The 24,161-nt window shown below is 34.0% G+C and overlaps 1 protein-coding gene across 1 annotated transcript; it reads right to left on the bottom strand.

Annotated features, from left to right (window-relative positions):
• Window positions 1–1,403: 1,403 nt before the first annotated feature.
• On the bottom strand, window positions 1,404–23,952 carry LOC149780179 (vesicle-trafficking protein SEC22b-like). The gene is made up of 5 exons (XM_089936923.1): window positions 23,718–23,952; window positions 16,528–16,643; window positions 9,728–9,888; window positions 5,638–5,784; window positions 1,404–3,666 (listed from the first exon to the last, which is right to left on the bottom strand). Exons 1-5 carry the CDS (start codon window positions 23,790–23,792, stop codon window positions 3,512–3,514), a joined length of 654 nt encoding a protein of 217 aa, XP_089793049.1. The 5' UTR covers window positions 23,793–23,952; the 3' UTR covers window positions 1,404–3,511.
• Window positions 23,953–24,161: the final 209 nt, after the last annotated feature.

Below are 24,161 nucleotides of genomic sequence, written 5' to 3'. Positions count from 1 at the left end.
AATACTGCTGCTCACCAGTTTGTAATTCAAGTAGAAATCCACTTCGTTTAACAGTGAATGCAATTGAAGACTTTTAGCCAAGGCATTACTTCTACATCTATGCCACAGCAAGGAAAACAGCAGAAAAAGACATCGAAACCCCTTCAGATCCCATGAACACTCGCATAAAAAGCAACTGTTCCAAGTCAGAACTTGATCTATTTGCCATGCCACCCACGATGATAATGATGCAAGAATCCTAATGGGTAGAATTACATCCTGTGTTGTCCTATTGAATTCGAAATCAGAGGACAATCAGAAGATTATATTGATCTAAGTAACAGTCACTTGTACATGAAAGTAAAAGTTCCCAAAGTCAACAACACTAATCCAGGCTCTCTATTCTGGGGTTGGTGCCTGACAAATAGACCGAGTTATGACTTTACATTTTGGTGTATTACTGTGAAATGTGACCTTACATTTAGAAGAAATAGCTATAAGATTTTAAAGTTGTTAGATCAGCACTATTTTCATTTAAGACCAACCTAACATCATTTTGTCTTTTGTTGCCAACCCCATGTCAATATGACCCTCCACCCAGAAGGAAAGTGTCAAGATTTTTTTAAGATGGTCACTATGACAATCATACTGGAGGTCATGTCATCATCATGATTTAGGACCAACTAGACAATGAGAAATCTTCTGGTCAAAAACCTATATTGGTATGACTTCCTGTTCAGGAGGTGTGCAACAGCAATAATTTCAAGATGGCTGTTGTGAAGGCCATATTGTATGTTAGATTGACGTAATTATGTTATATTGGCACAATTTATATCTAGGACCAACTAGAAATCATGAGAAGATTTTAAGGTGGCCATAATGGAGGTCAGATTGGGCCATGTTTCATTTAAGAGCAACTAGACTTTAACAGAAATCATTTTGCAAAGGAGATCTGATCAGCATTCATTTATGACAAAGCATCATAAGAAATCTTCTGGTGGAAACCCCATGTATATATGACTTGAGCAATATCATGATTTCAAGATGGCTGCTGTGGCAGCCATTGGATGTCAGACTAGTTCACCATTTTCATAAAGGACAAACTAGAAATCATAAGTAATCTTCTTATGAAACCTCCATGTTGATACAATAATCCATTCAGCAGGAGCGGCAATACTTTCAGCAGCCATATTGAATATTCAAGTGGAACTGTTTTTATTTCAAACCAACTATATCTTGGAATGAATGTGTGCATAAAGTTTCACAGTAATACACCAAACTGTTTAGGATGAGTAGTGATAAAAAGTCCATACACTCTTCTGGTGTATGAATTGCACCAAAAAAAAATATTGTGCAATCAAGCAATTATATTTCTAAAAAATCTTTTCTGCCATGAAGGGTTAGGATAGAAGTCACAACATCACTGATGAACTTACTATTTATTAATTATATTTACTGTCATGAATAAAACATAAACACTGTAAGAAACATTACTGCACTGAAAAGTTTATAATCATATATATGATTAGACCAAAAAGAAAGGAAAAATATAGTAGAACTGTCATATCTAAAGAAGATAATGGCAAATATTTACCATGAACAGACTCAAAATGATATATCTGAACAACGCCAACAGAATTTTTTTTAAATTAGAATATTTTTAAAGTTAAATATCAGTCACTCTATATCACTGACATATTCCTCAATATGACAATACTATTCTTTAAAATGTATACAATTCCAGGTAGCATTTTATTACTTGAGTCCTTTTGAAGTACCATATATACTAATTTACAAGTGGAGTCCAAATGCAAATTGTACAGATCCAGATCTACCATCACATAATAAACCAGCAGATCTGTGTCTATACAGTTTGTTAGGAGTAATCAAAAGATCAACATTAAATACCCTGATCTGCTGTCAGCAAATTGGGGTATATGCTGCAGGAAGCTATCTTATAATTGTAAGTACAAATATATTGTAATTCCATCCTTCAAAAGTCAGTGGTCCCTGTCATGACAACCTTCCTGATCAGATGTCACTTAGCCTGCCATCAAAACTGTATAGCATTCTCTCGTTAGAAAGTCCTTAATCATAGCACGGTTTGTGTTAGAGTGGAGTAAAACCATGGAACCCATTACATTAAGGGCAGTAAAATGATATGTATAATGTACTTCATTACCAAGTGGTCACATCAAAAGGGAGTATATTCTATGACTCTCATGAACTGTGATAAAATGTTTTATATATTTTGACCATTCTGACCCCCTCTTGGTGGTCTCAAAGAAAAGAACCACTATACTGACAAACAGTACACTATCAGATCCTTGCATCAAATATTTTGCCAAGATACATTTTTTAATTCAATCAATTCTAGTTTTGAAATTACATCAGATTGTCCTGCTCCAGCAAAACATACATAGTAACAGTAGAAGGAACTTAAAAGATTAAGTCCAGGGTAGATATTCAAGAATTTTCTAAACAGTCAAAATGAAACAGATCGTGTATATATATAGGGTTTAATTTCACACCAACCCAATCATGGGGAAACACAAAACAAACATAAAGAGTAAAATCCTGTCATATTGTAACAACTTGTGAACAGTATGAATCTACTGTAAATGGTAAAGCCCCATCTCATAATGATTTATCTTACTAAATTCAGATCTCCACAGCAAAAAGTTAATGTTTTTGTTAGGGAGAGTTACCATTAGTGGTGATATATTTTGAATGATGTGTCATTTTAAAAAATTTGAAAGCTGCGATTTAATTGGTGAACCACAAGGTCAACAGACATGACCTCACAGTGTTGTCCATCAGATCTCCATGTAGCTCTTTGGATGCGAATCACACTGCTCAGTGATAAACATATTAAATTTTGCTGACATTCAATGGCAACAGTGAATTCACTCTTATTCATGGGGTACCAGTTTTCCTAAATTGCCACAAAGTTACTACTAAGGCATATATTTAGTAACCAAAACAAACTATGGTCAACATGTAATGACAGCAAGTTCCTCTTCCCAATGTGAAGCATCTATGCATATTTATACTAAAACTCAATACAGTGAAATCTGTCTTAAAAGACCACCTCTTCTGCTAAAAATAGTATGGCCTCTAAAGACAGGTGGTCTCTCATAACAGGTCACAATGCTATATAACCAATTAATTTGTGCATTGAAAATGTGGTCTCTCAAGAGAGGTGGTATCACATAGCAGGTTTTATTGTATTTAAACAAAGCTGAAGATTGCCACTTATGAACTCACTGCGTACTTTGTTATTTTGTTTTTGTTAAGCTCATTTCCCAGGCTGGCAGCTATTGATTGTCTTACACTTATACCCTTAAGCTGACCTTAAGGATTCATGACCTTCAATCCATATCTGAATTTTAATAAAGGTCAAACAAAATTAGGTAAAATTTAATCAGTATGTGCATTTGGTAGCTCCATTTGAAAATTTAAATTACAGCACTTTTTCCAGAGAATCTACTTCATGACCATTGTGTTGACACCACATAATTAAATGGTGTCGTTAAATGATCCAGTACCGAATGAACAGAAGAAATATTACTACGACGATAATGATGGCAGCTATCTTTGCATATGAGGACTTTAAATTCAAATATTTGGCATCCTTCTTGTATTTCTGTGAAAGTGAGGACAGGTTACTTGCCCTTGAATCCAACACTGTAAAAAATATAAAGGAAACTAATGATGTAATTGATAATTCTTACCCTGAATTAAAGTATATATGTATAATTTGCATGCATGCATATACCACATAAATTAAAAATAACATGGCATTTAAGGTGTTGGTATAAAGCAATTTGGCATACCAATACTATTGATATATATCAAATTGTGATCTGCACATGGTGCAATAATACGCATATATAAAAATTCTTGCAAGCGTCTGCAGTCGATTCTAGATCAATGATCAATTTCCACACAATAATCATTAGTGACGTATGAAAATAACAATAAAAAGGATTATTAATCCTCGTTTTCTAAATGAATTCAATATGGTACACATTTTCATCAAAATCCTTTGTTTTCTGTTCCCCCCCTCATCTCATGCATAACAGAAAAACTAGGCAGAAATGTGTTGTGAGAGAGAAAAGGAATTTGGGCTAGATTAAAAAATTGAAATTTAAATTACACCAAGTAACATATATGAATATGGATTGTCGTAATGATATGTGTGTACTTTCTTTGTGATTTATATACAGTGTTTATCAATGATACAAAGTTGCAAACCATGTTGACATTAAACGGTAAATTTCTCAGTTACATGGTACACATATTGTAATGTATTTAATGTTTTGTTGTTGTTTCTGCTTAAATATATAATGTTCTAAAATTCGATTATTATTAACTAAATGTGAAAATTTCCAAAGGCCTATCTGTCTCTCTCTCTCTGGACCATCATAGCAAGAGACAGGCTAAAATCTATGAACTTATGATGTTAGAGGATTTTCGTTTGTGTCATCCTGCGATGCCTCTAGACTTTTCAATGATGGGAAAAGTTGTCAAACTGACCAAAGGAAGAGAGAAAAAGACAGAGTTTTAAAGTCAAGTCAACCAGAGAGAGAGAGAGAGAGAGAGAGTTTTAATGTTAAACTGATGAGAGAGAGAGAGAGAGAGTTTATTGTTGGTGATACTGTTACTAAAGCAGAATAATGACTTCGATCAACTGTAAATATGTTAAAATATTTTAATTACCTCTTATTGGTTCATCATTTCCCTTATAGTTTCTATTCCACATTAATTTCCATGTGCCTGTACGTGAGTGGCTAAGCATTCATGTGAATGGTGTAGCTAACCATATGTTTGTAGTGCTCTACTTTTATCATTAAAACCATCTTTCATGTTTAAGTCATAAGTGTGTATTATATTGATATAATCAATGTGAAGAAAAAGTAGAAACTAAAAATATAAAACAATCAACTTATCAATATGCAAAGGTGACTGTGAATAGCCACAAAAGGCATAGAGGTACATTTTGTACACTTAGGGATGTGATGAGTTCCTTCACTCGGTCAATACACAGCTGCCTATAGTAAATCTTAACTCCGTTCAAAGGGCAAATATATTTGTATGTGATATAAATAAAATATATGTACAGTATGTACACTGTAATCATTGTATAAATTCAAGCCTCGTTTCATTTTAATGAAACATTTATACATCTTGTGGTACTATATATATCAGTAAGGAAGGTTATAAGGAAAAGGAAGGAAAGAATGAAAGGAAAGGGAGGCAAGTAAGACGTCTCAGTGGCCTATCTCTATGATGGTTTTTATTTGTGATTATTGCATTTCCAAGGTATGGGTAAACACTAAAAACTACCAAAAATTATAACCTATTGTTGTTATTCATTTAGCCAGTCACTGATTTAATTATTCTTCTGTGATACATGTACATTCCTGTATCTCTAATGGTGAACCATATAAAAACCCTTTGACAGTTTCCAATTCTCCATCCTATAAATGTCCTTGAAGAGGGTGAGCTATGACTTCAAAACTCTATCCTTGTGAACTCAATGAAAAGGTAGGGAAAAGTAAGGAACCCAATGAAAAATGCAGAAAAGTACACCTGAAAGCCTGCATATAACCAATTCTATAAATCCTCACCCAAATAAAAACAAAATCACTATACCTGACAGAGCTTCCCCTCTCTGTAAAACATCATCAATATTCTGTACCATAATTCTCTGAACATCATGTAATTCATGGTTGATGCTGCTGAGGTTCTTCCTGGCTCTTGAATCCATGTACGACTTCCTGGCCTTCTGTATGTATGTATCTGTGATGAATATCATACAAAGTGTTTAGGATGTATTTTATTTAATATTAAAATTATATTTTCCATACTGTTGGAACTTGTTAGCACATGGATTAGAACAAGAATAAAAACACAAAATATATTGACAATTATTTATTTTTAGCACACACTTTAACTAGTCTACATGTGTAACTTTCACAGAATGATCATGAAGTTGTGAATTCTGCAATGAGAATGACATGTGCTCAATGTGACAACTCTGTTATATTACTCTCATATTCTTATTTTAAAGTTTTGTCTTTTATTTCATCTGAAATGGCTAGAAGTCTGAAGAGATCCATCTGCATTGACATTTTAGTCATAACATCCACAAGTCTTGCTGTTAAGCCTGTTTTACTTAACATCTGGCACCATTTTCTTTAAAGGTATAGACTGGTCTACTAATTAACTATGTTATCATCATAATAAATTTGTGAAGAAAAGTTTAAAATTGAAGAAACCCATCTGTTTTCTTGGAAATGTGTCCTAAACAGTTGCTATAAATAGAAAATAAGGAAAGCACATGTACACTTAGGACATCTGGTACTCTTATGCTATTCTTATACAACAGTAACCTTTTTAAGAATATTCTCAAATTTACATGATTGTAATTAAGAGATGATGATAAAAATGACAAAGAAAACTTTTTGTAGCTATATCTTTATTTTATTTTTTAATGTACCACAAAAGTCATAATCCATACAAAAGTGAGCGCAAGAAGTAATTACGTGAAAAATACAAGAAAGATTATGCAAAAAGTGTAAAGGTTGGCATGTATGTTAATGGCACTATAATTTATAATTTATACATATGATCTTGGACCATAAAGATGAGCAATGTCACTATAATTTATATTCTGCACATGTGACCTTCGACCACAAAGATGTGCAAAGACAACAGCTCATGATCAGGGACAAATACAACCCTACATTAGCCAGAACAATTTTCCATGATTCTAGCCTGGAACAAAAATGAGCATAACACTCAGACTTTATAACATTATGAGTGTAACACTCAGAATTTCAGATATAATGTAAATCTCAGACTATATAAAAATGAGTGTGACACTCAGACTATATGACATAATGAGCATAACCCTTAGACTATATAACATTATGAGTGTGACACTCAGACTATATGACATAATGAGCATAACACTCAGACTATATAATATTTTGAGTGTAACACTCATACTTTAGGATATAATGAGTGTAAATATCAGCCAACAGGACATAATTTATGTAGCACTCAGACTATAGGACATATTGAGTGTAATCTCAGATTATATGATTTAATGAGTGTAAAACATAGAATAATATTAAGCCTTGTATCTTACATACAACAGATTCACTGAAGTTAGTCCTAGATATGTTTTTATAAAACATTTAATATGTCATCTACTAATATATGCATGTATACTTTAACAATGAAAATATTTCCTAAAATACAACTATTTTCAGTCAGATTCCATTTGATTTTAAAGCAGCAATATCAATTTAATAATTTATTTGGTTTATAGTTCATGTACATGTAACTGAAAGAATGCAATGCTATTTCCTAAGACAACTGTCCTTGACAAATGGATGAAAAAACATGAGCAGAGCCCAGGACCCTGACATAGCCCACAAGAAAGCGAGGCAACAATAATATAACCCAATGCCATAATAATATAACCCCATACCATAATATGATAACCTCATATCACAACAATATAACCCCATGCCATAATAATATAACCCCATACCATAATATGATAACCTCATATCACAACATTATAACCCCATGCCATAATAATATAACCCCATACCATAATATGATAACCTCATACAGTAAAACCTGTCATGAGCGACCTCTGCTATGAGCGACCACCTGTCATTTCCGACCACAATCGTAATGCACGGATCGATTTTACTATATAAACGCTCTGTTATGAACGACCACCTGCTGAACGCGACCAGCGACCGCGATTTCTTGGCAAAATATGCATTTTGACACTGCTATGAACGACCGCATCGCCAAAAAATCAAAACAGATTGACACCACTGACTTTAACTTAATCCTTTGTAAACACTAGAGCTCGGGATAAATGTAGTAAGCAAACAAAGTGCACATTAAATAACACTGTAGTTGAACAACCATACATCGGGATAAACACCTCTAACCATCATTTAATCCTTTGTAACAAAGACTGCATAAATAGCAAAGATTGCTCTAATAAAGTATTTAAAAATAATTTGTCTTGCTACAGTACCAGTTTTGTGAAATTTACAACTCCAGCGTACGGTGTCATTTGTAAACTGGAGTAAACCAGACTAAAGTACATGTCACTAACCGCCATTGTAGTGCCGCAGTCATGTGAATAGCCAGTAAGAGTAACATCAAAGGGAGTAATGATGGATATACGCAGTCAATTTAGAGGTTTGTATTTTTCTTTATCTTTATGAAAACTCACAAAACGCCGGTAGTCCTTATGTCCAAGTGAGAAATCGTTTGAAAGGGCTTCAGTGTTGGTTTGAGTACGTCGTTTGCTTTCCAGTTAATCCATTATGCCTGGAGGGTGAATGAGCTCATTGTCTTTAATACTAGTAAGTGAGAATCATTTCCAGATTTTTTTAAAATTATTTTTTATTTCTTTTGTTAGTGTTTCACCAAGCCACAATCTGTTTACGTGGGTGCAGATGGTCGGAACATTTGTTTATTGAGCTATAACGCTGTTGATTTAAACTTCGTCTCAGAATAAATGTATTGTTTCTTGATGAGTTAATAATGTCTTTTGGTTTCATTCATTGGTACATAATATATATTTATTCCACAATTCCCCAAAACCTGATCAAAACCGATAGTCTTTGTAACGTCAACACTAATAACAACGGCAGAATCTCCGCTGAAAAAAAGAAACATTTTAACGCTGGAAGAAAGGATTAATGTCATTGAACGAAATGAAAAAGGCGAGACCACTCGCAAAATAGCAGTCAGCTTAAGCGTCGGTAAAACGCAAGTTCAGAATGTAATCAAAGACAAGAAGTCCATTAGAAATGAATGGCAGAAAGGTGCACAAGCACAGAGGAAATATGCCACGGCACGACGGACAGTTTACGGAGATCTGAACGAGCGAGTATGGGAGTGGTTTTGTGTTGCAAGGAGTAAAAACATACCAGTAAGTGGAAAGTTGATTCCGGAAAAGGCAATAATTGAGATACATGTTCAGACCAAATAGCTGAGTAAAACATGTCAACAAAAAAGTATAATGGATTTCTTTTAAAAAAACAAGTGAATAAGTGTATAAAATAAGATATATACATCATATCTAACTGTTCATTTTTTGTACATATTAATGTGATGTTGAAATATAAATTTTATTCTCGTTGTTTGATAGATGTATATCTTTATTATATAAAGATATTTTGAGAGGAATGCATGCAATATTTAACAAGATTCATGAATAAAGGATATGATGCATGTACAGTGAGTATGGGTATTATTTATTTTTCAACAATGCTAACTATTGACCCTGAAAACCAGTCCATTTTCACACACCTCTTATGAGAGACCACCTGTCTTGAGAGACCACTTTTGGTTGGCAGAAGGGGCGGTCTCTCATAACAGGTTTTACTGTATCACAACAATATAACCCATAACATAATAATATACCTGCAAAGCTTAATAACTGGATGAATAATGTACACAACTTGGTGATTTTTCCTTTAGCTGTTTAGCAAAAGTGAGAGTAATGGACAGACAAACAGGAATGATATTATCCATAAAACTAAACACGTGCGGATAATAATTTTAATATTTTCATAAGACCACTTTATGATGTTATCTTATGCTGCATGAATGTATGACATGCAGAACTAAACAATTTTCATTCTGGGATCATGATTATCATATAATGTTGCAATGATAATGTACAAAATCCCTTTACCAAATTCAATAAAGCTGTATGGTCTGGAGACAGTCTCTACTTTGGAACCATAATTAGCAGAGAACTCTGTCTGTAAATCTTCAAGATAGGAAAAGGCAAGGCGCTTTGAAAATGACTGGTCACACAACACCAAGTAGCAAACTCCTCTCTCAATGTAATAACTGAAAATGAAGAAAGAAAATGACTGGTCACATCAACACCAAGTGGCAAACTCCTCTTTTTACGGAAGAACTGAAAATTAAGAATTAACAAGATTTAGTGTATCTGTTAAGGATTTGATACAAAGTGTTGCAAAATATAATCCTCTGACAGAGCTGCTCTTGCAACAGTGAACAGACCTTCCATGATACGGGTGCTCTCCTTTGAACTGGTACTTGAGGGTGTATAAACCATACTATGACTTGACAGTTCCCTTTAGCTGGTAACATTACATTTTTTGAGTCAAACATCTCATATTGCACCTAAATTGCAATTAGCACAGGTTTTGTCATTTTTATTAAAAAAATAATATCTGCAAAGGATTTTTTGGGGTTACTGGTCAGCTAAAACAATATTTATAAATGTTTTTACCATGTTAAAAAACATTTGCTTCAGCATTCATGAAAGAATTTTATGCTTTAGGTGAGATCTTTCCCTCATGTTTAGGCAAAAATGTAAACTTAACAATGATGAAAATAATAATAATAATAATAATAATAATAATAACAATAATAACAGTAACAACTTTATTTAAAGAATGTGCCACAATTAGCTGCATGTGACTAATCCTCCTTGCATGTTCCAACTAGGAAAATTGTGTACGGACAGTGCAAAAGAATATTGAGACAAAAAAAATGGAAGGTTTGAGAATTTATAGTTTATGTTGAAATGCATTTGCCAAATCAAACAGTTTTCACTTTTCATCCATTAAATAAGATCATAAATAAATGCACTTAAGTTTGTAGTTTCTCTAATTTACTTTTAATTTAGGATTCTATTCCAAATTAGTGACCCAGACTACAGAAATCTTTTCTTAAAGAATTCTTTATTTTGGTTTTTTAATGGATAGGTGGTAAGCTGAATTTTTTCTTAAATTAAGAGTCTTTTCTTGGTTTCTAGCATGAAACAGTTCATTTAGATATAATAGAGTTTTGTTGCTTGAAACTTTGTACAAAAGTCCAGCATTTCAAAAACTGAGACACGACAAACTGCATAATTTGTAAACTAGCATAATGGCTTCCAAGTCTTGCTAATACCTTGAAAGTGTTATTATTTCTAAATGGACATAATGGGACCTGACAAATTTGGATTTTCTATAAAGAAATAAAATAGCTTGAATTTCTTGGTGCAATAATGTCATTTTCCCTGCATTCAGTGTTATTAATAAAAATAAAGCAAGAAATTCTAGGGAGGTAATATATTTTTTAAACCTGATTACATTACAAGCTAAAACTAGTTAAAAACTATACATGAAGGTGAGCAGGACTCAGGAAAACATTTCCCAAATACTCATCCCTAGGATGATCAAGTTGCAAGAGATACTGGTCCCTGTCTTCATTATACTAACAAAATACACTTCTCCACTATACTGCTTACACTGGTCCCTGTCTTTAACACAATAAGCTTCTCCACTACACTGCTTACATGGGTCCCTGTCTTCATTAATTACACTCGACAAAATACACTTCTCCACTACATTACTTGCACTGGTCCCTGTTTTCAACACAATACACTTCTCCACTACACTGATTACACTGGTCAATACCATCATTATACTCAACAAAATACACTTTCCCACAACACTGCTTACACTGGTCCATTTCTTGTACACAATAAGCTTCTCCACTACACTACTTACACCTGCCTTCAACATAATACACTTCTCCACTACATTACATTGGTCACTCCCATCAATACACTCAACACAATACACTATCCCACTACACTGCTTACACTGGTCCCTGTCTTCAACAACCTTATCCACTACACTGCTTACACTGGTCCATCTTCTACACAAAACATTTCTCCACTACACTGCTTACACTGGTCCCTGTCCTCATTATACTCAACAAAATACACTTCTCCACTACACTACTTACACTTGTCCCCGTCTTCAACACAATACACTATCTCATTACACTGCTTACACTGGTCCCTGTCTTCAACAACCTTCTCCACTACACTGCTTACACTGGTTCCTATCTTCAAAATATCATATCTCCACTACACTGCTTACGCTGGTTCCTGTCTTCTACGCAATACACTTCACCACTACACTGCTTACACTGGTCCCTGTCTTGAAAACAACAGAAGTATCCACTACACAGCTTATACTTGTCCCTGTCTTCAACATAATAGACTTTTCCACTACACTGCTTACCCTGGTCTCTGTCATTATTATACTCTACACAATACACTTTCCCACTAAAATAATTACACTGGTCCCTATCTTCAAGGCAATAAACTTCTCCACTACAATTTTACTAAAATAGTCACCTGATACAAGCTTGATACAGAAATGGGTCAAAACCATGAAAACACTGTTCTAATATACGGCTACTTAGATAAATATACAAGAAAATGTCTGCAATTCAAGAAATCGCAGTTTCATCCATATCCTTTGATTAATTAGTGGCATTTGTGTATAGTGAAACATTTAAATAATCTAAGAGTCATAGTTTTCCTTTTCAACAAGCTATCACACATCTTCAAGAGTTAGATATGGGAGAAGTTAAGAGAAAGAGAATGACAACATTTGGTCCAAAATTGTTATGCTTGTCCCATACCACCAGTTTCAAAATAAATACATGGTCATGGAAAAGTAAAGATACCAGCTGATATTTATATAAGTATGCAATTGTACAAAACATACATCAGAAAGTAGAATCTAAAAGAAAAATTCTAATGTCTCAGTTTCCACCAACTTTTGAACTAAATGATCCATTCTGGTCAAACCTCCATTCTAGAGAACTGTACAAAGGAAGATTGCGGATTGGCCAAAAGATGTGGAACATTTTAGGTTATTCATAAAATGAGATTTCCACAAATCAGCCATTTTGATATTCTCTGCTTTATAAACTGATTACATCATCATGCATTGTGTGAAAGTTGGTGGGAATTGGCTGAGGCTTTTTAAATACTCATTTTGTATGTCATAATGGTGGCATTTTTCTTGTGAAAAGTAATTAAGTATTTACATAAATATCTGCTGGCATCTTTCATTTGGCAAAGCAATGTATCAATAAAGTTTGGAAATATCGATGAAATGGCATAACTGTAACACTGTCTGACTAAATGAAAACATTTTGACATTCTCTTTCTCCTAATATCTCAGAATTCTGACTCATAAAGTTGTGTGAAAGTCTGTTGAAAGGTAAACTTTCTACACATTAAAATGACACCTAAAATACTATAAAGTGTCACAGTGCATGCAAATATCATTAGGAAATCAAGGGTTATGTGTGAAACTGAAGCATGATGTTCATAACATTTACTCAATTTAGTAAAACGTTTACATCAAGTACATGTGTAACAAAATGAGAAGTCTTTTCTTTTGCAACATGTTCCAGACTGACAACTTGTAGATAGATCAAGCATAGGTTTTATATAAATGACCAATGCCAAATGTTAAGCAACGCTGAACTGTGGAGCCAGTTAAGGGTAGAAAATGCACTCAGACTTATTCTCAAGGTGTGACCTTGTATCTGTTTGGGCCAGGGACTAGTACAAAGTCAAATTTTACTCAGTCCTGCCAAGTTTAACCTAATTAAGAAGAATGGACAAGTGGATTTTCTGAACCTGGAGTATAAGAGACAAAGCTGTATAATGGTCAAAGGTCAGTTAAGGAAACATATAAGCTTTTCCTTTATGGAGAGATGTCAATTAGATAGATATTATAAATGATTATAAAATTATGTTATTTTCTCTTGCTAATGTCAAAGTCATTAATTATTTTACCAAAATTGCAAATAGTTTAAATGGTTAATTGTGAAGTATTGGGTTAGACACTGATAAGGACTTTGAAAGTTTGATTCACCACTATCAGATACTGAATATATGTCAAAAGAAATTTTCTTACCAAACTTTACTGAGGATATTTTTTAGAAGGGAAATTATATAAAATTTTCATTTCAAAAGTGACTGGTGTTGATGACTTGTTAGCAACATTCTTAAACTATCCCTAGATTTTGCTCTTCATCCACTGACTTGCACATTATATCAGGTCCACAGGAACCAATATTGTTGTAAGCAAGAGTCACCTCCCTTTCACTACAAATCAGGAGATGAATTGAGTGTAAAGCAATAACAAGCCTGTCTCTGTTCCAAATACTGTAAGCAAAATTCCAGATATATTTCTTTTCAATTGTTTTATGACTTTATATATATATAAAAATTTGATATTACCATATCAATCAGGCTTCCATTGCAATGGTTCTGAAATATTGATTCCTGGTTAAGGAATCCTGAGACTAACTACCGAGTTATTCTTTGACCTATATAAAGCTGTGCCACTGGTAATCATACAGTTTTAATACATAAATTATCGGCATAAAATGTTTCAAAACCCCTACTCTGATGGGGTTTCTCCTATCTCAATAGTACAATTTGTGATACTGAGAGGTACTATCTCAGATTTGTAAAAAATTTCTACTGGATTATCATATCTGGGTCCTTTTATTTTTATGGTATATATAAAGGATAAATGGGTAATGATTTAATAACGCATTTATGAAACTCACTGAGTAATGTCCCAATTTTGCTTGCCAAGGCTTGCAAAAGGTGGATATTATTCAACAAGTTTCATAAATTAAATATTAAATCATTACCCAATTGAGATTCTCTTTATCACATAGCTTTTATTTTGTGGAAATTATTTTATAGAGAAAAATAAGAATGAATAGTTTCTTTCATTCTGACAGATGCTACACCTTTCATTTGTTGTGTGTAAAAAATAGTTCCAAAGTTGAACAAATATTAACATTTAAAAGAAAATTATTATAAATCAAAGAACATGTGTCCTTCCAAATAAACAGAACACTTTAAGCAGACAAAATCATTTTTCAACACAGAATGTCCAATGTGTGTGATTTCACTTTGTTTGACACACTATCAGTTAAAGTATTGTAGGTGGTCCATATTTACATTAATATACCAGTTTCACCACTAAACATTCCATTCTTACAATCATCATGAGAAACGATGATTACAGGATACAGAAATTCTCAGATCTACTGTAATGTATTTGTGACCAGACATTTGCCTTTTTTGATTCTGGAATAGCTGACTACAGAAGACTAACAAATTCTGAGTCAATATTGGATCACATATTTACTACATAAATATGCTGTGGCTGGATAAAGTTATGTCAGCTGGGAGACCAGTTTTTGTCCACATTCTTCTATGAACTGAGATGAGTTTATTTACTTCCATAACTTAACATTTAAACCAGACTTGAATATCAGGCAGATACCATGTTACAGGTATACCACCCACCCCTACTAATACCTCTGCTATTAACTGAATAATACCCTTATTTTTACTTGTTGTTGTTGTTCTTGTATTGAGGTTTTACACCATTTTTCAAAGTAGGTTATGCTATGCATGACAAAATGAGCCGCTGTGGGGTAAACTGGCCATATTCTAGCAAATGTGACAAGTTGTCCCCCAATTCCCTTTTAGGAGTCGAGTTGAAAAGTGGCTGTTCAAAGAAGTGAAAATAGTGTACTGTGATACACCACTATAATGCTGTCCATGGAAGTCAAATTAGTGTACTGTGATATAGTACTATAATGCTGTCCATGGAAGTCAAATTAGTGTACCATGATACGGAACTATAATGCTGTCCTTGGAAGTCAAATTAGTGTACCATGATACAGCACTATAATGCTGTCCATGGAAGTCAAATTAGTGTACTGTGATACAGCTCTCTAATGCTATCCATGGAAGTCAAAACAGTGTACATGTACTATGAAAAAGCATTATATTCCTGTCCATGGAAAAGAAAATAGTGTACTGTGATATATGCATTATATTCCTGTCCATGGAAGTGAAAATGCTGTCTATGGAAGTCAGAATAGTGTACTGTGATACAGCACTATGATGCTGTCCAAGGAAGTCAAAAAAGTGTAAAATTATACATTACTATAATACTGTCCATGGAAGTAAAAATAGTGCACTGTAATGCTGTCCATGGAAGTAAAAGTAATGCACTGTTGTTATACATTACTACATGCTGTTCATGGAAGTAAAAATAATGTACCGTGATACAGCACTATAATGCTGTCCATGGAAGTAAAAATAGCGTACTGTGACAGAGGTGAAATGATATGACAAAAGTTCAATAAATACAAAGATGTCCATGACAATACCTGCGTTATAACAAGGACACCCATAACAGCACATGTGTTATAACAAGGACACCCATAACAGCACCTGTTTTATAAATAGGACATCCATAACAATACCTGTGTTATAACAAGGACACCAATAACAGCACCTGTTAAATAACAAGGACATCCATAACAATACCTGTGTTATAACAAGGACACCTGTAACCCCCATTTTATGAACCTCCCTCCATCAGCACCAAAATATTTTATTGAAAGAATATTTCAGTTAAACTGTATAGCAGGCAAAGAGTAATTATGACCTTACCACAAAAACACCTCCATAGAAAGAACATCTAGTCAGAGGACTGGATTCTTATTGTCAGTTTTAATCTCAATATAGAGAACATGCATCATTTAAGAATAAATTGTGTGATCCCTTAGAATAATTTTTTAAGTCAAGTTTTTCTGTAATTTGGAATCAAGTTTACTAACTGGAAAATGAACTGTCCTGTCTCAATGCTACATCTAGCTGGAGGCTGGGGATCTGTAGACATTTTGCGAAATAACTGTTTGGCTTGATTCTGGTATTCCATTATGCTTCTACCAATCTGAAATATAAAAAAGAAAGTTATGAGATTTAAATATTTGCAAGACATGACGTTTCATTATGTACACAGCATATACCCCAATAACTTACATACGAAAATGAAGTTTCCTGTACTCGTACCTCTCATAGCTTTTGAAAAAAAAGTGGCAGGGGGTATTGGACATGAATCCTCCACATATGGCTGACAAATGGCTCTTAACCCGGAGACACAGTAAGTATGGGTTACAGTGACCTTCATTTTTGATAATAGTATATTGTAAGAACTTTAACAATGAAGAAAAACTGCATTTGATTTCATGCTTCTACCATAAGCAAACACTGGTGGAGCCAACAGTTAAATCTCCAAGTTTGTCACACATTTGCACTGCAAAAGGTCACACTGACCAACCTTTTTTCTGATGGCTTTCATTGATAGCAATGTGCATTTTTGTTTTAATGAGTATGGTTCAATCTCACAAGATGGACTCACTTGGAATATACTGTACTTATTTACACCCAGAGGTCTCATAAACACTTTATCACGCACATTTGGATGTAATTTTTTTAAAATCTGGGATAGAGAAAATCACTAGTCAGGAGTCCTTTGTATGCATGCAATAGGTGGGCAGCAAAATCAGACTTGCCAGACTTGCTTTAGTCACCTGCTGAGTGGAAAAATGTGTTGATCAAGTAGCTGTGCTGATATAAGAGTACATTGAAAGAACATGATGCAATAGCTGGGTGGCAAGTTCAAAGGCTTTGGCTGCTGGGTTGGAAAATGAGCTGATATTTACAGTGATCAATTCAGAGGCAAAAAGACCCGGAGATCTAAATGTGGTTATATATGAGATTACATCAAATAAACAACTTGAGCTTTCATTATTGTGTTCATTTCCATGTACAGTTAAACAAGCAGTGCATGTGACCTCAAAATCAAGACATACGGAGGTTAAATAGCAATTCAGAAGAGTGCTTCAGTAGCTTGAACTGATAATTCAGATGGGACAGTAGCCAAGTGTAAAGAAGTGTGTGATGCTGACTTAGTGTTTGGAATAAGACCTTTCCTTGGATTGACAAAACTGACAAAAATACAGCCACTCCAATGGACAAACAAGAGCTATTTGTCAATGTTATAAAGAATGTAGAAATTAAACTCAGTGGCAACCAATAGTTCTTCTAATTTGCAAAATTCACATCTAGAAGGGGACTACAACTTTTGCTGGTAGAACTCCTAATTTTACCAAAATGAGAGTCCAGGACTCCTAGTTTTAAAATCCTAGCGAGACATCTGACATCATTATAGAATACATAGTCAAAGCATCAACTGTAACATGGCTGTCCCTTTGAATGTCTGGCAAAGATGCAGGTTTAAACACATTATGTCATGAACATCTTTTTCCACGGTGGATATAAATCATTTTTGGACCTTGCTGACCAGTAACTGTTTGAAAAGTATATAATCAAGAGATATACATCCACTTTAACAGAAAATCTGGCATATGCTGTAGTTCCGTTGTACAGCAGTGGACTCATAATGCAAAGACTGCAGGTTCAGTATGCACCCAGGCCAGGCCAGGTCAACTGCCTCAGTGAGTCCTCTGGAAAGGCACTTAGCTTACATTTCCTCAGCATTTTCTTGCCAATATTGTTTCAAAATCTGCTGTTAAAAACCAACCAACAATCCCAAAATGTTATCAATAATATATGTACAGAACCACTGTGAGTTTATAGTGTCTATTGATCATTCCTGTCTGTGGCAATGTGGGCTAGTGGCAATTATTTCTACATTTTAGGTACAGTTTTCCTTTAGTATGTGCTAGTGGCCATGATTTATACATCTAGATAGCCCCAGAATTTTCCATTTGGAAACGGACTGCAAACATATGAATCAGTGAAGTTCATATTACTGTATCAAAATGAAAATGGTTTCTTCATGTTCACAATTATTCGCAGGTTGCCCTTGTAACTATTTTTATTAATCTGCACTATGTTAGACAAACTTGTAAAGCAATGTAGATGCCTCATCAACCAACTAGCGATCAATATATGCTCTAGAATTTTATGCTGAATTAAAAAATCCAAACAAGGACATTTATAAAACTTTTTTCTTTATTTCCACATTCCTATATCAGTCTGTTTTCACTAGATCAATTTTCTGCTACATAAACCATTACCTATGATGTCTTTACCTCATGACCAACTTGTCAGGATTCAACAGCCATGTGCTTCTTCTATATGGTCATGATCTTATGAAACTAACATTCTGAGAATGTCCCTTGTGTTCAAATTGCATCCCTTATACATGCATGCCAACCCCTGGTGAGGAAAAAGAGTAATTCAAGTGGACAAAAAGGGTAATCTGAGCAGAAAAAGAGTAATCCACATATAACATGACAAAAATTCAATAAGCATATGTACAAAATGATTTATTTATGCCTCTGGACTTTTAACATCAATTACTATTTCAAGTTTTGAGCTTTAAAAACCAACAGATGCATATTGCATTTCAAAATACTTTGTATCAGCTGAGACTATAAATGTTTTGCACACAAGTTGAGTACTAAGTGCTGGGTTATTACAGAGCCTGGATCTAAATTCAGTTTTACTTTTGTTAACTATGCTGAACAATCTCTCACAGTCAGCATTAGAATGGTAAAGAACAAATAATCCTTTCATAACCTGACAAAGAAGAGGAAATTTATATCTTCCAGTTTATTGGGTCTTTTAGCTGGCAAATAAGATGAAAAAAATAAACTCTGTCCCCATGAAGTACATTGTCAGGTAGAGTGCCAACTTGATACTTCAGAGTTCTCTTTCTAATTTATCAGCAGCATTTCATGCAGCATGGTGCATCATATAACTGAGACAACCTGATATGAACAATGATGGAGACATTTTTCAAAATACAGAATGCAACTCCTTTATGAATTTCAGTCATCACCGATGCAGCATCAACTGAAAACCCCATACAGTTCTGCCAACTAATATTTATTCAAAGCATTATCAAGCAAATAAAAAATTGTTTTCTCCAGTGGAATCTACTGTTAATTCTGGCAACGAAAGAAGAGCACTCTGACTTTGCCCTTTTCATTGTCAAAGTCTCTCACACAGACTGGGTACAACTTTTTAGCTCTGCTGTAAAAAAAGAAGTTACTTTACTACTGGAGTTAGTAAAACAAGCTAATTCATGGTTTCTTTGTTTTACCACCATGACCAACATTAAAATCCTTTCCATACAGCCTGAAAGGGGCATGAAGCTGCCTAGAATGGAATGCTGTAATATGTAGTTCATGTATTCATCTCTGAATTGATTTTTCTTCTTTTCTAATCCATCTGTGAAATTATTTGAAAAACATTTTTGCTCAACACATGCATTGACTAGAATAAATCCGACTTGACTTTCAGCACAAAATACCTACAGACTGGTTCTGTACCAGTTATCAATTTGAACAAAGAATCTGCAAGCAAAGATTACAAGTTAGAAAACCAGTCTGTTTCTCTCCTAACTAAGCCATACAACTGCTGTAAGTAGAAACCAAGTCAAAAGATTGAAAGTAGAACCACCATATTTCTTGGAAATAGGGCAGCTGCTGTAAATAGAACATAATAATATTAGGAAAGTGCATGTAAGTTTACGGCCAAGCATATTCTTATGTCGTAGTTACACAGAAACCATCTTTTCTAGAATACAGTCTGTGGGGTTAATGGGATGTTAATAAAAATGAGAAAACAAATTATTAATTTTTTTTTGAGGGGGATATACTGAAAACGTGTAATCTGAATACATTTACACATAAGGCATAATTTAGTGGAAAAAAAGCTTAATTATTACGCCAAAAACATAATGGTAGGCATGTATGCTTACATTACCATCCTCCAAATCCATGCATGAACATCATGTATTATATTATTGTTTATGTTAATAAACAAAATGAATAAAAAGTCATAATTTACAACTGGTATCCATACAGAAATATACACATGTGACCAGCAGTGTTAACCAGCATCAAAGGTTACACACCAGCAGTCATGTCACACTGGGTACAAAAAGAGAATGGCTAAATTAGTGAGTATTATTTATCCTGGACTATTTTTTATACATACCAGAGATGGGGCAAGAAAATGAGTCATTCAAATCATAGGGCATGGATTAGGTGACACCGTTCATTCAACAGAATAATTTTACTTGATAACTGGAAACAGAGAAGTACAATAGTGTACAGCATGACAATGGGTTCAAAAGCATCATGGGCTGTCACACGAAGGTGTCACAGGACTGTCACAGTAAATGGACATCAGGAGAATATTGTTATTGTACTATATAAAAAAGCACAAATGTACAATACAAAAAAATGTAATATCAGGCTCTGTATTGCTGACTCAGGTGGTAACCAGCATCAAAGATTGCCCACCAATAGTCAAGTCAAATTTTTAAAAATTTATTCTGATATAACTTCCATATTTGCAGGTATATGTGTGTGCTGCACTTAATTTTACATTCAGCCAATTACAGGCAGAAATATAACAAATGCTTTTAGTCTTTATCTATTTGTAGTTTTCATCTCAACTAGGGACTCAGATTTGAATGCTGGCTGGTTCGGACCAAGGTGGAATTGGCCCAAATCATAGACTGATGTGGACCATAAATCAGACAAGTATGACCACTTCCAACACTATCAAAAAGTAGTGAATATGTTAATGCACTTACTCCCAGCTCCACTGACTGATCCGGTGGCAGAGTGGTTAGAGCATCTGCCTTGGATATGGGAAGTTGTGGGTTTGATCCCCACAGAGTCATACCAAAGACTTATAAAAATAGTACTAATAGCTGCCACACTTAGTGTTAGGACTGGTCAGCCCAGTGTCAGGATAATATGACTGGATGGGACATCATGCTACATGTCTGCGGCACAATACCCCAGTGCTAGACATTACTATAAACTGCCACAATGCAGATATCATAGTGATATGACTAAAAACTATAAAATCTATTTGTTAAAAATCCAAATCAAACAACTTACCCATTTGTACCAAGAAGAAAAAAAAACAAGACAGTTTTTGTAGCTGAAGAGGTTTTTTTGTGCAGGAGGTTCATGGCATCTTATAAAATAAGTAATGACAATGTTTTATTTCTCAATGCTTTCTTTTACCTTTATTAAATAGGACAAAGGTCAAGGTGAAATGTTTTCCTAGGAAAAAAAGATAGACACTCTTCTCACTGATATCCTATTACCAGCAGAATTCAGAAAAAATCTATTGCACCCATGATGTTATCAATAACATGCTGCTCATACTATATTGTTTATACTAACATTCTGTAAACTGACCAATACTACTTGTCTGATAATTAGAACAAAGCAACATGAATAGTAATCAGGGTAGCCTAATATCTCAGACTGAACAAAAACAACTTAAACAGGTAATCCTGGTTCAAGGTTGCCTAAATGACCAAATGTGAGCAAACACACCAATATATATGAAAAAAATGATACCATATGGACCATGTTTTTGATTTTTTTCAGTATTTTGGATACAATTAAATGAGTCAATGTGAATTCACCGAGAACAAAAGCTAACTGTGCTTTAAACAATGATTTGTAAAATATATTTAACCTTTCAACAGAGATAACACTGACAGTTTCAATACAAAAGAAATCTTACTTCATAAACCCAGATTTATGTTTATTTTTTGGGTCAGTATGTGTAATTATATTATTTTCAATAAAATAAACCATTTAAATTTTGCATAAAGGTGAATGAACTGCCTCAAAAATATTAACAAGTAAAGTGCCAATGCAATATAAACAGTTCTAAGTTATTTGATTTCATTATAAACAATATAACTAAAAGTACTACCCTTAAATGCATATTTTCTTTGCTCAACATACCTGGGAAATAATGAGAAATATCATATTTCATAAAATTTAAATGTCACATTTAAACCTAACCATACAAAACTTAATATTTAATTTGGTCTGAATCAGCCCAATTTTAGGCAAATAGGCCTGATCCAAATCAGCCATGGTCTGAATTAGCCTGTTACCATATAAAATTCAGTGCATTACTAATGATCAAGATCCCTGTACTGTGATATTTGTGACAATGATCTATTCTCACAAACAAATCTCCTTATCATAAGAAGTGTCCTTTAATTCCCACACCCCTTCCAGCAAGAAATATCTGAAATGACTAAACCTGAATTAAGAATTTTTGAATTGGGACTAGAGTACTTGCACACCCTTTGGTTTGTTTGTACCCTACTACCGATAAATGAAATGCATTAAAAAGATATAAAAAATGCCTACAATTTGATTTCATTCATTGAGTTATAATTTCTAGCCTGATGTTTGCTAAGAAAGCCCTTACACTGTTTAATTATTGCTGTTTCAATGCAAACAGAAGCTTGCAATGCAAACAAGCAGATTGCTCACTGTTCATTTCTAGCTTCTAAACTAGTCTCTTTCTGTAAAAACTGTGTCATCTATGTCCAATATTTGCAATGTCTATCTTCAATACACGTATTTCTAAAACAAACTGAATGAAGAATAGAAGGAACTTTTGTATACATGTATTCCAAGAAGAAATGTAAATCCGAAATGTAAAGACTTATTGAAATTTTCAAAGATGGTGAACTACATCACATTTGTTGCTTGAAAGCAGACTGGCATATGCAAACAAGGCAACAGTGTTGGTAAAGAAACTCCCGTTTGATTCGAAACGCCAAGAAGTTGACAGTGTTCGCGACCCCCTAGCACCAACCGTGTCAGAAGTAATATATCAATGAATGAAATGACTAAGCTCAGTATATTTTTTTAATACACTTGATGCAATGTTTTTAAAATCAGCGGGGGGGGGGGGGGTTACAAACAAACGCATGGTGTAAGAATACCAGAATGATTGATTCATACACCCATATAACATTAAATAAATGAAAGAAATATCCGCGACATGTATACAGCATTTGTAAAATAATTTCACAAATGAAATCAAGACACGTGTGCTATTTTTTATATACACCTACATACACTGGACACTGTATAGAACTATATGCCGATTAAGATTCCACTAGTTTTATAAATCAAATCCCACTTAGAACCTGTTCATCCTCTTGCATAGAGGCTGCCAGTGGCAAGCCATCTGCAACTCGGGCTACCATCGTCATCAGAACCATTTTACCGAAAATATATTTCTTGTCAGCTTATATATTCATTTAAATATGTGTTTATTTGGGTTCATAACCCAATATGATAGCAACAAACAAACTGGCAGACGCGTCGTAAATTGACGTGGCTTGGAGTGTCCAATAGTTTTCATTAGAGTCACTTCCCCTAAACGGATGTTAATTATTTGGCGTATTTCCGATTCGCTTTTAATAAATTTTGTTTTGAAAAATTAGAGTAAATATGTGTTTTTAGTTTCTTTGTGCTTTCTTAGAAACACAAATCACATATTTGATTTATTCAATGAATGCTACTTGATGTTTATATGCATTTTCTTTATAACTGCTGCTAAAAATATTGAGCTTATTTGTCACAGGAAG

Source organism: Sinohyriopsis cumingii, chromosome 16 (genome assembly GCF_028554795.1).
Source record: "Sinohyriopsis cumingii isolate HCF-2022 chromosome 16, ASM2855479v2, whole genome shotgun sequence".
NCBI classification, from domain to species: domain Eukaryota; kingdom Metazoa; phylum Mollusca; class Bivalvia; order Unionida; family Unionidae; genus Sinohyriopsis; species Sinohyriopsis cumingii.
Note: the sequence above shows the minus strand (reverse complement) of the source record. Positions and strands in the feature narration are given on the sequence as shown.